Raw genomic sequence first — 14,920 nt, forward strand, 5'->3', positions numbered from 1 at the left:
AATCCAACTCCGAAGCCCCAGCCTACTAACTAAGGGCACTGCTCTACAGTCACCTAAATTGGAGCACCCACAGGGAGACTACTAGAAGAAGGGAAGGTTATTTACCCTGTGTAGTAATTGAAGTTCTTCAAGATGTGTCCCCCTGTAGGTGTTCCACTACCAGCCCTCCTCCCCTGTGTTTAGGAGTTCAAACATGGACTCGGCGGTAGAGAAGAAACTGTGTGCGGGCGGTTGGACTGCTAAGCGCTGTATGCCCACTGCTCGCAAGGCGAGATGGGGAGGAGTGCAAGTATGGTTTAACAGGCACTGCTACTGAAGAGCTTCAATCCTAGACACAGACACAAGCACACCTAAAGTGGAGCACCTAGAGGGGAACACATCTCAAAGAACCTCAGTTACTGCACAGGGTGAGTAACCCTCACTTCCCGGGCTTAAACAAGAAAGGGCTGCAGGAAGTATCTTTGGAGTCCTTGATTCTGGAATTCACTTCCCCCACGATAGTCTGTAATAACCTGGATTAATAGACTGCCAGAGCATGTTGCCAAGATTTGTTTTCATAGGTTTTTCCATGAGAGAGAGTTTCAATTTATGTGGATACAGGACAGTGAAGAAAAGGTAATATGGTCCATATCTACAGTTTTAGTTATTTGTATTTTGTGCATTTGTGAATGTACCTAAAGCAATGTAGAGGTGGTTTTCAAATAAATAAGAAATAATCCAAAGAATAAATGTCTCCTGTTCTCCATGCTCAAGATATGGGTGATGGGAAGAGGGTGTGTAGTCTTCTCGTATCTGCCATAGCATCAGTAGCTAAGTCAGCAGCACCCTTGAGGGAAGCTGGCTGTATAGCCCTCCAGACACCTGGGTTATTGTCTCTTCCCACCATTGTTCAGAGAGAAGATGGACTCCAAGTCATTGCACTGGAAAAGATAGTTCAAATAAGTGAGATCAGAAGGAGCACTTCCATGAGACCTTAGATTCACAGCACCAAAGCTCTCCTTGCCTGAAAAGGTCCCCTCCGAATACCAGAAAATCCTTTGAGTGAAATTTACACTTGATGTAGGCATACATGTGTGACAGTAGAGACTTTATCCCCTTGTTTGAGTGATGTGCACCTTTATCTGGTGGCAGAATATTCACCAGTGTAGTAGATTCAGGAGATACTTCTATTCTCCCCCTCCCCACCTTTACCTTTACCTGGGGATTTTAGATTTCCCCCTCTCCCCAGGTTTATAATTTTTTTGGATTGCAGCAGCTGTTTGGTGGCCCTCATGTGATGAGCAAACATTTAGAAATAAATGCATCAAATCCATGACTAATCAAAATAAATACAGATATGTATTTAGACTTCAAGGATGAAATCCTGACACACACACACACACACCCAGAGTCAATGAGAGAACTCCGACTGATGTCAGTGTTGCCAGAATTTTACTCCAGAGAAATAACATAAGAGACGTTTGAGATTAAATTGGTAAGCAACCAAGAGTTTGAATGAATAAGGAGTTGGGAACATGTTTTTAGAGTTCATCTGCTATGGTTGTTTGTTCTAAAACTATATAAATACTGGCCAGACAGATTATTTCTCTGTCTCAAATTAAGCTGTAACGTGTATCAAGATAAGAACCAAAAGTACAAATCAAACTTAGAGTTCATAAAATAATGTGGAGTCCGGTGGCACCTAAAAGACTAACAGATTTATTTGGACATAAGCTTTCGTGGGTAAAAAACCCACTTCTTCAGATACCTGGAGTGAAAATTACAGATGCAGGCATAAATATGCTGGCACATGAAGAGAAGGAAATGACCTTACAAGTGGAGAACCCGTATTGACAGTTCAATCAGGTTGGATGTGGTCCATGCCCAATAACTGCTGAGGTGTCTATACCAAGAGAGGGAAAGTTGCTTTTGTAGTGAGCCAGCCACTCTCAGTCCTTATTCAAGCTCAAATTAATGGTGTTAAACTGGCGAATGAATTTTAGTTCTGCAGTTTCTCTTTGAAGTCTGTTTCTGAAGTTTTTTTTGTTGAAGTATATCTATTTTTAAGTCTGTTATAGAATGTCCAGGGAGATTGAAGTGTTCTCCTACTGGCTTTTGTATGTTACCATTCCTGATGTCTGATTTGTGTCCATTTATTCTTTTACGTAGAGACTGTCTGGTTTGGCCAATGTACATGGCCGAGGGGCATTGCTGGCACATGGCATATATCATATTAGTAGATGTGCAGGTGAATGAGTCCCGGATGATGTGTCTCATGTGGTTGGGTCCTCTGATGGTGTCGCTAGAGTAGATATGGAGACAGAGTAGGCAACGGGGTTTGTTACAGGGATTGGTTCCTGGGTTGGTGTTTCTGTGGCATGGTGTGTGGTTGCTGTTGAGTATTTGCTTCAGGTTGGCGGGCTGTCTACAAGCGAGGACTGGCCTGCCTCCCAAGGTCTGTGAGAGTGAGGGATTGTTTTCCAGGATAGGTTGTAAATAGTCAATGATGTGCTGGAGAGGTTTTAGCTGGGGCTGTACGTGATGGCCAGTGGTGTTCTGTTATTTTCCTTGTTGGGCCTGGCCTATAGTAGGTGACTTCTGGGTACCTGTCTCACTCTGTCAGTCTGTTTCCTCACTTCCCCAGGTGTATTGTAGTTTTAAAAATGCTTGATAAAGATCTTGTACGTGTTTGTCTCTGAGGGATTGGAGCAAATTCGGTTGTATCTTAGGGCTTGGCTGTAGACAATGGATCGTGTGATGTGTCCTGGATGGAAGCTGGAGGCATGTCGGTAAGTATGTCGGTCAGTAGGTTTCCGGTTTAGGGTGGTGTTTATGTGACCATCACTTATTTGCACTGTAGTGTCCAGGAAGTGGATCTCTTGTGTGGACTGGTCCAGGCTGAGGTTGATGGTGGGATGGAAATAATTGAAATCATGGTGGAATTCTTCAAGGGCTTCTTTTCCATGGGTCCATATGATGAAGATGTCATCAGTGTAGCGCAAGTAGAGCAGGGGAGCTAGGGGATGAGAGCTGAGGAAGCATTGTTCTAAGTCAGCCATAAAAATGTTGGCATACTGTGGGACCATGCAGGTACCCATAGCAGTGCCACTGACTTGAAGGTATAAGTTGTCCCCAAATCAGGACAAATCACATGATCCATTGTCTACAGCCATCCTACCTCCAGCTGGTATGCTGATCCAAGTCCCTGATCCTACACCATTGAAGTCAGTGGGAGCTTAAACATTGAATTCGGTGGGCACAGGATGTTGCCTCACTTTCTTTGCTCAACGGTTCATCAACACAGAGCAGTAAAACTCAGCAGAAAAGAAAAATCACATTACATACTGCTCAATGTAGTCTAATGAGCATGATGCAATATATTACATCTTTGACAGATTCCCACCCTTACAATATGGTAAGAGATACAGTTGATAGCATATTTAAATGAAAATAAGAAATGTTTATATCCCTTATTGTGGAAAATATCAAAGATAATGAGTAAAATTTGAAAAATGTTAGAAAAATAAGTATGTATTCTGTGCTTTCTGACAAGTCAGGAGGAGGCTCATTTGCAATTTAAAGGTGTTAAGTTCTATATATAAAAAGTCAGTTTCTCTGCCATAAATTTTAATATTTGACCTTTCTCTTTTACACATTTTTTTAACAGGGACCTAAAGAACAATCTTATTAATATTATAGATCCAGGTGCTTTTATGGGGCTTCCATCTCTAAAAAGACTGTAAGTATCTTATTTAGTTTTATGATTTTTTTCAGATTCAGATTAAGTTTGAGGGGTTGGCAGTTTAAAAGCAAACACAATCACCATCTCCTGTAATTGAGCACATTTAATGTAGAATTCATTGAAAGACCACACATGAAACTTCGTTGCCATTTTCAGAGCTGCTTTTCTGAGTGGAACCATGCTTTGGAGAGCTACGTTTGGCTTGCCAATCTTTCATAACCAGATTTATTGGATATTTTCTGTCAGTAATTGCGCTATCATTCTTCCTGTGTATTATGTCTTGAGCCACAAGTGGCTTCATATTCATCTAAAGCTTTGATGTCATCAGGAATAACCCTCTGAAGTACAGAGAACTACTTCACAGTGACTTCCTTTAAAAGGTCATAGAAGAATACCAAGTCCCTAGTTATTAATATCTTAGTGAAAGTTACAGTGCTGTTAATGCCACTTTATTAAGGTTGTGCCAACTCTCCTATTATACATATTTCTTGGATTTCGGTCTGGGCTATAAAAACTTGCTCCAGGCTGAAACTTGGAAAACAAGATCCCAGCATGAGAACCATCCGTTTTTATTCCTTTCTCTGAAAGATTTTCAAAAATCTGTGGGGCAGCTTTTAAGTTATAGAATTTTTAGCGATGTTTAGTATTAATATACTGTGGTGACCAATGCTCTAGAAATATCTTAGTAGCTCCTAATTAGCTCATGTTATAGGCACTATATAAATCAGTCAGTCAGATCTCAGCTCAGGAAAGTACTTAAGCATGTGCTTAAAATTTAAGCATTTTAAAAAAATTAAATGCTTAACTGGCTCATCTAACAGCTCGTTTCTTTGGTACCTCTAACCTGCTCATGTGCAATAGTGGGAGTAGACAGCATAATACTACAATGGCTCCAAATCATTCGTCTCTAACAGAACTCTGAGAATGGTGACTGGTAACTGCTCCTCTTCCCTAAAGGTCCTCACCCGTGGAGTGCTGTGAAAAGTTATAAAACTATCAACAGTATGCTGATGATTCAGTTGTATGTCTTGTTCTCCATTAATGCAACCACCACCACTAAGGGCTAGTCTACACTGACAATGTTAAAGTGCTGCTGTGGCAGTGCTTTAACGTGGCTTGTGTAGTTGCAGCAGAGCGCTGGGGGAGAGGTCTCCCAGCACTCCAGAAGAACCACCTCCACAAGGAACCAGTTAAGCATGGCTCCCAGCGCTGGTGCACTGTCCACACTGGTGCTTTACAGCGCTGAAACTTGCTGCGCTCAGGGGGGTGTTTTTTCACACCCTTAAGCAAGAAAGTTGCAGTGCTGTAAAGTGCCAGTGTAGACAAGGCCTGAGTTGTCCAAATACCGTGAAGACATCAGGTCCTGGAAGAAAAGCAGCTGGCTGAAATTCAGCTCAGGCAAGACTGAAATAATGCTGTCTGGAAGGGAGAAATGTTTGGAAGAGCTTGTTAGAAGTGGTGTGAAGCCTCTGGGTCCAGTTTGAGTCCTCATAAGGCTTGGATGTTCATGTAACATCTAAAAATACCATTTTTACCTCCATTGTGTGATGAGCGCCTTCCCACAGTGTTCTTCTCCAGATTGGATTAGTGGGAGATACTGTATTTGAAGCATAATGTGAAAACAATGCACGGGCTGCTGCTGATTGAAAACCTCTATGGTTTGGGCTGCTGTGAACTCATCAAGCCCATCAGCTGTTGCCAGTTTAAGACCTCAGTACTATCTTCAAAACAACAAATGGACCAAGCCACAGCTATATTAAATCTATTAACCACTGAGACGGTTGTGCCGCTCTGGGGAGGTGTGGATTGCAAAGACCATAATGAAGCACCTGAGAACTAGAGAGAGAGCATTTTTGCGGGGCTCTGACTACGGAATGAATATCCAGAGGAGTTCAGGCAAATCTAGAGATCATCTTTAGGAAATGATGTAAAACCTTCTTTTTTGGCAAAGTGTTTCCACCAATTAAAAAAGAATACCCACAGTACTAAAAGCTCATCTGCCTGCCCTGCTTCCTATGTAAAAATGCAAACAAATCAATCAACCAATCAAAAACGTAACCTTTTATACTCCAAAACAGGGAAGAGCCAGAGGATCCATGAGGTTCGTTAGGGACTTGATGTTGCTAATTGATTTTATATGGAAGCTGTTGTGATACTTCAGTGATGGGTGCCAGCATAAAACCTTATGATAGATAGATAACATGCTAAGAGCCAAAAGGCCTCTTCCAACTCCATAAAATTTGGAGGATCTTGAAAGAAACTGGTTGATAGTAAGTAATTTTTGAACTCCTCAAAACTGTAGTGATTGTAAAATGCATGTGCCTTCCTATGACTTTCGATGGTGAAAGTCCTGACATGGATTCTAGCAGTTTATCTGTCATTGGAAAAAAAAATCTGTTATGCCTAAAGGGAAATTAAATTGGGTAATCATCTTTTGAAGACTTAAAAAATAAGCAGTTGAGGGACCAAATCTGTGTTCCTTACATTAAGTAGTATTTACATGTACAAATATTCCAATGCAAATTTGGGCCTAGAGGGCTGAATTTTCTTTAGTGGGGCCATTTTGCAATTTGAATAATCTACACTAGAAACTTGCTGGTATAATAGTGTTGGTTACGGGTGTGATATTTTTGACATTTCTGTACTGGCAAAAACCTAAGTGTGGACAAAATTTTATTACACATAAAATTCCTTTTCACAATGTCACACATTTTGCTCTGGGATCTTGTATAAACTATACTGGCAAAAGCACCTTCTTATTGGTATAAGCTGTGTCTATGCTACGAGTGTATGCTGGTATAGTTATGACAGCAAGCCTTTCCTGTGCTGACCTTGCCTAAGTAACAAAAGCATTTTGAAAGAGTTCAGCACGTAGTCGAATAGGCCAACATCTTCTGTTTTCTGTTCATGAAGACTATGTTTAGCATGACCCATTATTCAGGTAAACCAGTTAAAGTACCTTTTTTGTAGTGTGTGTGTGTGTGTGTGTGTATATATATATATATATATATATATATATATATATTGTATGATGAAATGAAGCAATTAATATTTGTTTTGCTTTTTCTCCTTGTAGAGATTTAAGTAACAACAAAATAGGCTGCCTGAATGCAGATATATTTAGAGGACTCATAAATCTTGTTAGATTGTAAGTATAATTCTGTTGTACATGTTTGAGAGAGAATTTATAGTTTAATTCAACCTTTTTTTTATTTCAGTGGGACTACTAATGCTTAAAGTTGAGCACAAGCTTAAATGCTTCACTAGATCAAGGCCATAATGGTTACATGCGTTGCCTACAGTCGGCTAGTCAATGGGAGAATAAAGAATAGAACCAGTCCTGTGCCCTGTCTGCTGTTGCCTCCCCTAGTTTTGCATTCTTGGAAAATATAGGAAAGAAGAAAAAGGGGTACTTGTCTGTAATACATATTTTCCCTAGAAGACTATTTCAGCATTACATTATCTTTTAACTTTTGTCCTTTATGCCAGAGCATCAAGGTGACTATCCTCCTTGTAGAGAACTTGATGAGATGTCCTTTGGACACACAGAAGGTTTGGGGTTTTTTTAGTTGGCAAAAAAGGTTGTATTCCACAGACACAGAACACTCCCTTTGCCCCATGTGTTGCTTGGTGTCTCTGCAGCACTTCCAGATGAGCCACATAAGAGAAAATCTATGATGTGACCCCCCCCCCTTTTTTTTTTTTTTTTTTTTTTTTTGGGTAAATGGTATATCTAAGCAGGTTGTTTTCTTGCACTACCTTTCTGGTAACACTGATTATTTGCCAACTTTGAACTAAAATTTAAATATGCTTTTTTTTCTGGTGTATATTTCAACATAAGTGTCATTTTAAACAAAAATGAGATATTTGAGTTGAATAGTTTTATTCTCAAACTCATAATACTTTCAAATAAAAGAGAAGAATGTAAACATCTTTGGTGTTAGGGTTCTCTAGCTGGGCCATCAGGCTTACATTGTGATGTCTAATGTTTTAAAGACTGCTCCCATGTCCTCTTTTGATGACTGTATTTCATAAGTTACTTTTAAAAAATAAAAACACATTTTGAAAGAGGAAATTTGTGTTTAATTACATAACTTAGTGTCAAATATATTGCTTAAGTATAAAACAATTTAATTATTGCCATTTTATGTCCTAGAAATCTTTCAGGGAATTTGTTTTCTGCACTCACACAAGGAACCCTTGATCATCTTAACTCACTAAAGTCTTTGTAAGTATATATTAATTTTGGTTTTAATTTGTATGATCTTAGATAAGTTTTTCAGCGATTTTAAAAACCAGTTTAAAAGGGTAAACATGGTGAGCTTCAGTAGACATTTTTTTGAGTGCAAAGAAACTAAATTAAAGCAAACAATATTTTTGATTCTGACAGGTCTACACATTCAATGCTATCCCAATTAGACATTGGCAATTTAGATTTTGCTTTGTTTTTTAAACATATTATAACAGTATATTTCTGAGTAGGCTTGGATTGACATGGGTGCAGAATTTTGCACAAGAAAATGGTACAAGGGTTAGTCATAGTTTGAAGATGAAAAGTACTCTGGATGTAATTTTCAAAAGTACTCAATCTTTGTCTAACTCATCTCTGTTTTGAAGTCAGTAGGATCAGAGTTAGGCCATCACTGAGAACTTTTGAAAATCCCACCCTACAGATGCCAGTTATTATTTTGTATTAAATAAAGTTTTGGCCTTTTTTTGTCTTATTTTACAAACGAAGAAAGGTTTCAGAGTAGCAGCCGTGTTAGTCTGTATCCGCAAAAAGAACAGGAGTACCTATGGCACCTTAGAGACTAACAGATTTATTATTTATTATTTAAATTTGTTAGTCCTTAAGGTGCCACAGGTACTCCTGTTCTTTTTGCAAATGAAGAAAGGTACTCTCCAAAAGTTTACAGTTCTCCAAGAACAAAAAGTGTGACTGTTGGATATAAAAATTCGTGTCTCAATCTCATTCTGTTTTTCTCTTTGCTCCTTTAGCAGCCCTTAGTTCCTTTATTGTCATACTGTGTATGTAGAAAGTGGATGAATTACTTCATGACAACCTGACTGTTAAAAGTTTGTATATTCTATGACAGCTATGTAGGTTGGGCTGCCATATCAGGAGTCTTGCAGATTCTCTAGCTGCTGGCACTGGTCATAAAGTGAACTCTCTCCTTATTCCAAGGCAGATAATGCCTCCTCTCAAGTCTGATTATTATTCGTGGTTTATTTCTTGAGCTCTAATACTCTCAGCACTGTACTAATAAAAATGGTCCCTGTCCTGAAGAGCATGAGTCTGTTTAAGAACTTAATGAGCATGCTACAACATCCTGGATATCAATGTTAGTATTTAAAATGTGTCTTTAGGAATTCCTGTTAACAAAGACCAAAAAGCTTGTATCAGAACTCCCCAGTTAGGAATGTATATTGTTTCAGTGTTAAGTGTTTGTGCCTTGGCTTGCATAAATCTTTTGGGCACTGTTCGCTGTTGCTGTGAAATAATAAAATACACATGAAGTAGAGATTTTTAACAAAGATGAAAAACAAATCAGTTCAGACTGAGGGGCCCTTTTTTTTAGACAATATTTAGATATATAAATTATTGTTTCCTGACTATAGCAGACTTTTTAATGGGGATTTGGATGTCTTTGTACCAGGACGTGTTATATTATACATACAATGAGAGGATTTTATGAATCAATGAAAATCAGAAATGATGTGGAAAAGGCCTATTTTAATCATAGCGAAGTTACTGGGGGTTTCATTTAATGGGAAAAAAACACACACGGTTGCATTAGTGAGTGTAGTATAGCCTGTAATGAGAGAAACAGGCAACACATTGAGTGACCACTGCATAGAACTTGTTTTTAATCTGTATCTTAACCTTATACCATTATAGATTTTTTTTACTCTTGCTTCTCTACTAAATAAATAAATAAATAAACCTCAGTCAAGTAGATAGTATTATTCAAATAAACTGTTATTGTGCCCATGAATTTGCTCATGTAAGCACCAAAGTTACTGTACTCCTTCTGCCAAAGAAGTTATTACAAATTCTTTTTTGTCTTCAAGGTCCATAGATCCGTTAAACCTGGCTCTGGCTTTGGCTCAAGCAGTGTGCAACTACTTAGGCAGAACCAAACCCATCAGTCCCTGATAGGGGAGGGCATGGTCAGCTATATCTGACAGTTGTTCATTGCCTTCATAGCTTCAGACCTTCTGTGAGACCTTTTGTTTTTGAGTGTGTGTGTGTGTGTGTGTTACACACTTACATCCCCATGACCAGAAACACAGCTACAGAATGTAAATATATGGCCAAAATAATTAATTTATTTTATATATATATATATATATATATATATATATATATATATAAGTATTTTGGACATAAATTTGCATTCTGTAGCTGTTTCTGGTCCTGGGGATGTAAGTGTGTAGTTCTTTTCTACCAGTGCCCCCCCTCCTGATCTGCCCCCCCCCACCTTCACAGAGTGCAGCACGGAGAAGGGCAAGAAGAAGGGGAAAGCACAGACGTGTTGTTTTCCCTACCCCACTTGTGGAATGCCTGTGTGGGGATTACTGTCTCTTCTGTGAGTTAGGAGCCATGCACATCTCAGTGAAGCCAGCTCGGGCAGGGTCCTTCATGGAGTCCCTCTCTCAAGCCAGGAGTGCCATATCTAGACCCAGACCAGTAGAAGCACAGGACCTCAGGATAGCTCCAGAGTATTCCTTGCCCTTCTAGGGCAGGAGTGTGATTCCTCCAGCAGGGTTTTGAGTTACTGCCAGCCTCAATAGAGCACTGAGGTCAGAAGAGATCTGGTAAATCTCAGGATTTGGCTGACCCAGATCTGGCATAGTAATTTTTCTCCAGGGTTGGCCACCTCTGTGTAGATTCAGTAAAACTTCCCTCTCAGGAGATGCAGGAAAAGCATTCAATTCTGGGCATAAGAAAGATTGCTGCCCATCAGTTAGCAGATCCCCAGAGCTCTCCCAGCAGAATTGTCCCATTCACTCTCAGAATCTGATGGGCATTCATTCAGACAAACAAGAAAAGGAAAATGGGAAGGACATACAGGGACTAGTCTCCATGGTCATTGGACACCTTCCTTTTCCCAGGTCCTCATAGGAGGGGAAAAAAAAAAAAAAAAGCGCAACCCTAAAAAAGGCTGTGGTATGCCAGAAGGCTAAACTTGTGTGCAGGCACAGGAGTCCTTTCTCTTGTCTCTTCAGAGTCTCCTGATGCCAATTCTTTAGGGAGGAGCAGATTTAAGAGAAGGAAATACAAACCCAGATCCTGCTCAGTGTCCTCCTTAGTTTCAGAACTGGAACCACAGGAGGAAGAAAAGCAGGAAAACTCTTCTAGTTAAGAGTTTGAGCGCAGGCAGTATTGGCATGGATCCAATTCATGGCATGAAATCATCACATTTGGTGAACTACAGCACATATAAATGACTTTAGTTTAAATCACTGCTGAATAATAATCTAGAAACTGTTTTTTAAACACACAGTACAGTATAGTGCAATATTCTTAACTTTTGCTATTATTGACACTTTTTCACTTTCATAGTCTAGGCATATTTAATCCTGCCTCAGCATGAAGGGGAGGGGATTAGATGACTACGTGAGGTCCCTTCCAGTTCTACGTTTCTGTGATTCTCTAGGAAATTTGTAGTAAATTGTGATAGGCATTCTAAAACTAATAGGAGGGTAAACATAAAAAACTGAATATTACATTTATTATTGTGATTATCTGTCTTTTGCATGTTACAGAGAATTTCAGACTGATTATCTTCTATGTGACTGTAACATTTTGTGGCTGCATCAGTGGTTAAAGGAAAGAAATATAACAGTACGTGAAACTAAATGTGCTTACCCCAAGTCATTGCAAGCACAACTAGTAACATCAGTTAAGCAGGAGCTTCTAACATGTGGTAAGAATTCTAGATAAATGACGCTTAATAATTAATGCATACTGGGTTTATTTAGTGTGAGTAGCTAATCCTTTATTTTTTCTGCTTTCCTTCAATTTGGTATTTCTATGTAGTGTTTATAGTGATTCCTTCTACTAAGCTGGTCCACAGATTGACAGTAGTCTTCAGACTGCCTTGCTGCTTCTGGTATCAGAGGGAGAGTTGTTGTCTAGGCCCCTGATCTTACCCTTGGAGGAGCAATCCTCTCAAAAACAGCAGTTAAACTTGACTTCTTACATGAAAAATAGAGAACTGGTGGGTTTGTCCTTCATTTCTCAGGTTTTTCTGTCAGACTGCTTAGATCTGAGTTATGCAAAACCCTCCAAGTCTAAAGCCCTAATAGTTAAAAGGAGAAAGAGATTGTCCTATTCACCTCCCTCCCTCCTTATCTTTCTTGGAGACCAGTCAATCCATAAAAGACCCAAATAAGAAATTTGAGGTGTCGTGAAATGAAACAGTAAAATCCAAGAGAAGAGAATCAGAAGGAACCTGTTGATTTGCTGGGCCAGTTGTCTGGTTCAAAGCTAGATGCACAGAGAGTGAAACTCAGGAGAAACTTTCTTTAGCAGTTTTTTTCAAAGAATACTGAGGAGTTTGTTAGCATTCCAAGGTCTTCCCCAAGATGATCCTTAAAGAGGAAGAACAAGAAGAATCAAGTGGATGGGTCACTGAAACCCCTAGAAATATTGCCCATCAGGCTCAGAAAAGACCCTTGCATTCTCCTAACATAGCTATACAGGCCCACTCAAAGCTGACCAGCTAAGACACTTTAAAGGTTTTGGATTGTGTCTACACTAGATGTAAAGTCAAGTTTAAAAGACACATTTAGGTGGCATGTTTTCCAACACTACCTATTTTCCTAATCTAGATAGGTCCAGTGGTTCTGTGAGTCTTTAGAGGGCTACATAAGTCATGTTCTTTATGCTCTCTTTAAGTATTAAAATTGTGGTAAATCCCACCTGCTTTTGTACAGTTCACTATCCTAATTCAGGACTAACTTCTCTGAATGATACGTTGAGAACTGTGTACAAATGTGCTATTATGAGGATTACTTCTCATTCTGTTGTCAAAACTGGGAGTTATCAAGAATATTAAGCTCTCAGTATAAACAAAGTATACTACTTTCATATCAATCGGTGATTGTAAAGTTCATGCAGCTTGGGACTGGGAGTGTGGGTTTCTGTTTGTAGCTGTAAGAGTAGTTCACTCTGAGATCACGAGAAAATTGCCTAAATTTACCTATCTGTAAATCTTAAACATATTAACATATATCACTTGAAATTTTGAAGGTTGCTTAATATTTGTAAAAGAAATATATAAATGCACAGATTTGTTTTATTTGTATTGCTTTTTTTTTTTTGGAACTAGGTTGGCAAACAGCTTCTGTAATTCATTAAACTGACTGAATACAGTTTTTGAAAGATACAGTTAGCCCATTGGAGGTCAATTGAAGATGTGAGTCGTTATGAAATACAGTTTATTTAAATCCTTCCCAGCTCTTTTTTTTAAAAAAGCCAGCTAAGACAGAGATCTGATTATATCAAACTATATTCCAAAGAAAAAAAAAATTCTTATTTTGATGATTATTAAATTTAAGGGGTTTTTTTCAGAGTGGATCTATAAAGCATAGTATCTAACTATATTTTTAAATTTGAAGTTTTGTTGATTTTTTTTTTTTTTGGTCTCTTGGATTCTAGAACCTCCTCTTGAATTACCATCTTTCTACATGACTCCATCTCATCGTCAGGTTGTCTTTGAAGGAGACAGTCTGCCCTTCCAATGCATGGCTTCATATATTGATCAAGACATGCAAGTGTTGTGGTATCAGGATGGGAAGATTGTTGAAACTGATGAATCTCAGGGTATTTTTGTTGAAAAGAACATAATTCATAATTGCTCGTTGATTGCAAGGTAAATTCCTTGTGAAAAACATCTGCGTAGAGTGGTAGTCGAAACCCCCCCTCCCCGGTTCATATTGCTTAGTAAAGTGGTTGGTGGCAAATAGTCTCTTCTCAGTTCTTATTGATGTGAATATATAAACTGCAACAGTGAGGGTTTGGAAGAAATGACCCCTGTCAGACAGTATTACATAATGGCAATTCATAGTCATTATGACAGTGAATAATCATTGGGCCAGAGAGAGTGTGAATGATCCTATATAACCTGGTGGTTAGGGCACTCTTGTAAGAAGTAGGGCACTGAAGTTGAAGTCTCTGCTCCAATGACTATTTAATTATTTATACAAATTGGAACAGCTTCAACAGGAGAGATTGAGACCCACACCAGAAATCCCATATACTAGTGCCTATGGCACTCTCTTCTGTAGTAAGGGAAATGCAAGTTTGAAATCCCTTCTACGCTCATGGGACAGGGGGAATTGTACCTGGGTCTCCAACAACTCAGGTGAGTGCCCTAAACACTGGGCTTAATTTTTTTTCTTTGAGTTGCTGATGTATATTCCACTCAGATATGCGCATACCCAGGGCATCAAAGCCAGAGAACTCTGCCTAGGAGTATCCCTCAGAGCACGGCTCATGCTCTGTGCCTCCAGCCCCTTCCCCTGGCTATTTAAGGGCTGAGAGAATACCCATGGAACCATTTATTAACAATGGACAAGATAAGTTAGGAATGTAGAAATGAGGTAAATAGTAGGTTGACCGTGAACAATGTATGAACAGGGCATGCTACACAGGAATTGGTTCCTTCAAAGTAACCAAACCAATCCCAAAATGTCTGATGCAATATAATGTGTAGATGTATATAAAGGAAGAGGTTTTTTGTGTAACTTTTGGTGTTTAGTATGCCCACAACCCACCCCATATACTTGAGTCTGATCAACTAAGCATAGCTTTGCTGTATGCTAAATAAAGGAACCCGAGTGACAAAATCTGGAGTTGAATTCTATTTTTTGGATCCCAGAGAACTGGATGAAGTGTTCTGGATAAGCAGAGTGGAAAAGGTCTCAGAGGGACTCCTAGTAAACTTCCTGTGTTACATCAGCATATGGAGTAGCTCAGATCATGCCTCCACAGAGATTGTGGGCACATTGGATTAGGGCCTGAGCAACGTTGATAGCATTCCTCAGTGATATTTCAGTTTTGGACATTTGCAGGGCTGCTACCTGATCTCTCTCCGTACTTTTTACCAGTCACTATGCAATTTCTCTTGTGTCTAGGTCAGATGCAAAGTTTGAGAAGGCGGTCCTGCAGTCATTTTTAAGTAGACTTTG

General features: G+C 39.2%; 1 protein-coding gene across 3 annotated transcripts in view; it reads left to right on the plus strand.

The window, feature by feature from the left end:
• The window catches only part of ADGRA3 (adhesion G protein-coupled receptor A3), a 114,714-nt gene that overhangs the window by 33,154 nt on the left and 66,640 nt on the right, over positions 1–14,920 (plus strand). For all 3 annotated transcript variants that reach the window (XM_084625430.1, XM_084625431.1, XM_084625432.1), the window contains 5 exons: positions 3,647–3,718; positions 6,798–6,869; positions 7,878–7,949; positions 11,492–11,652; positions 13,389–13,602. In XM_084625430.1, coding sequence (XP_084481556.1) covers positions 3,647–3,718; positions 6,798–6,869; positions 7,878–7,949; positions 11,492–11,652; positions 13,389–13,602 — 591 coding nt within the window. The remainder of the gene's footprint in view (positions 1–3,646; positions 3,719–6,797; positions 6,870–7,877; positions 7,950–11,491; positions 11,653–13,388; positions 13,603–14,920) is intronic.

The sequence above is a fragment of the Lepidochelys olivacea genome (assembly GCF_965140295.1).
Source record: "Lepidochelys olivacea isolate rLepOli2 genome assembly, chromosome: 4".
In the NCBI taxonomy this organism is placed as follows: domain Eukaryota; kingdom Metazoa; phylum Chordata; order Testudines; family Cheloniidae; genus Lepidochelys; species Lepidochelys olivacea.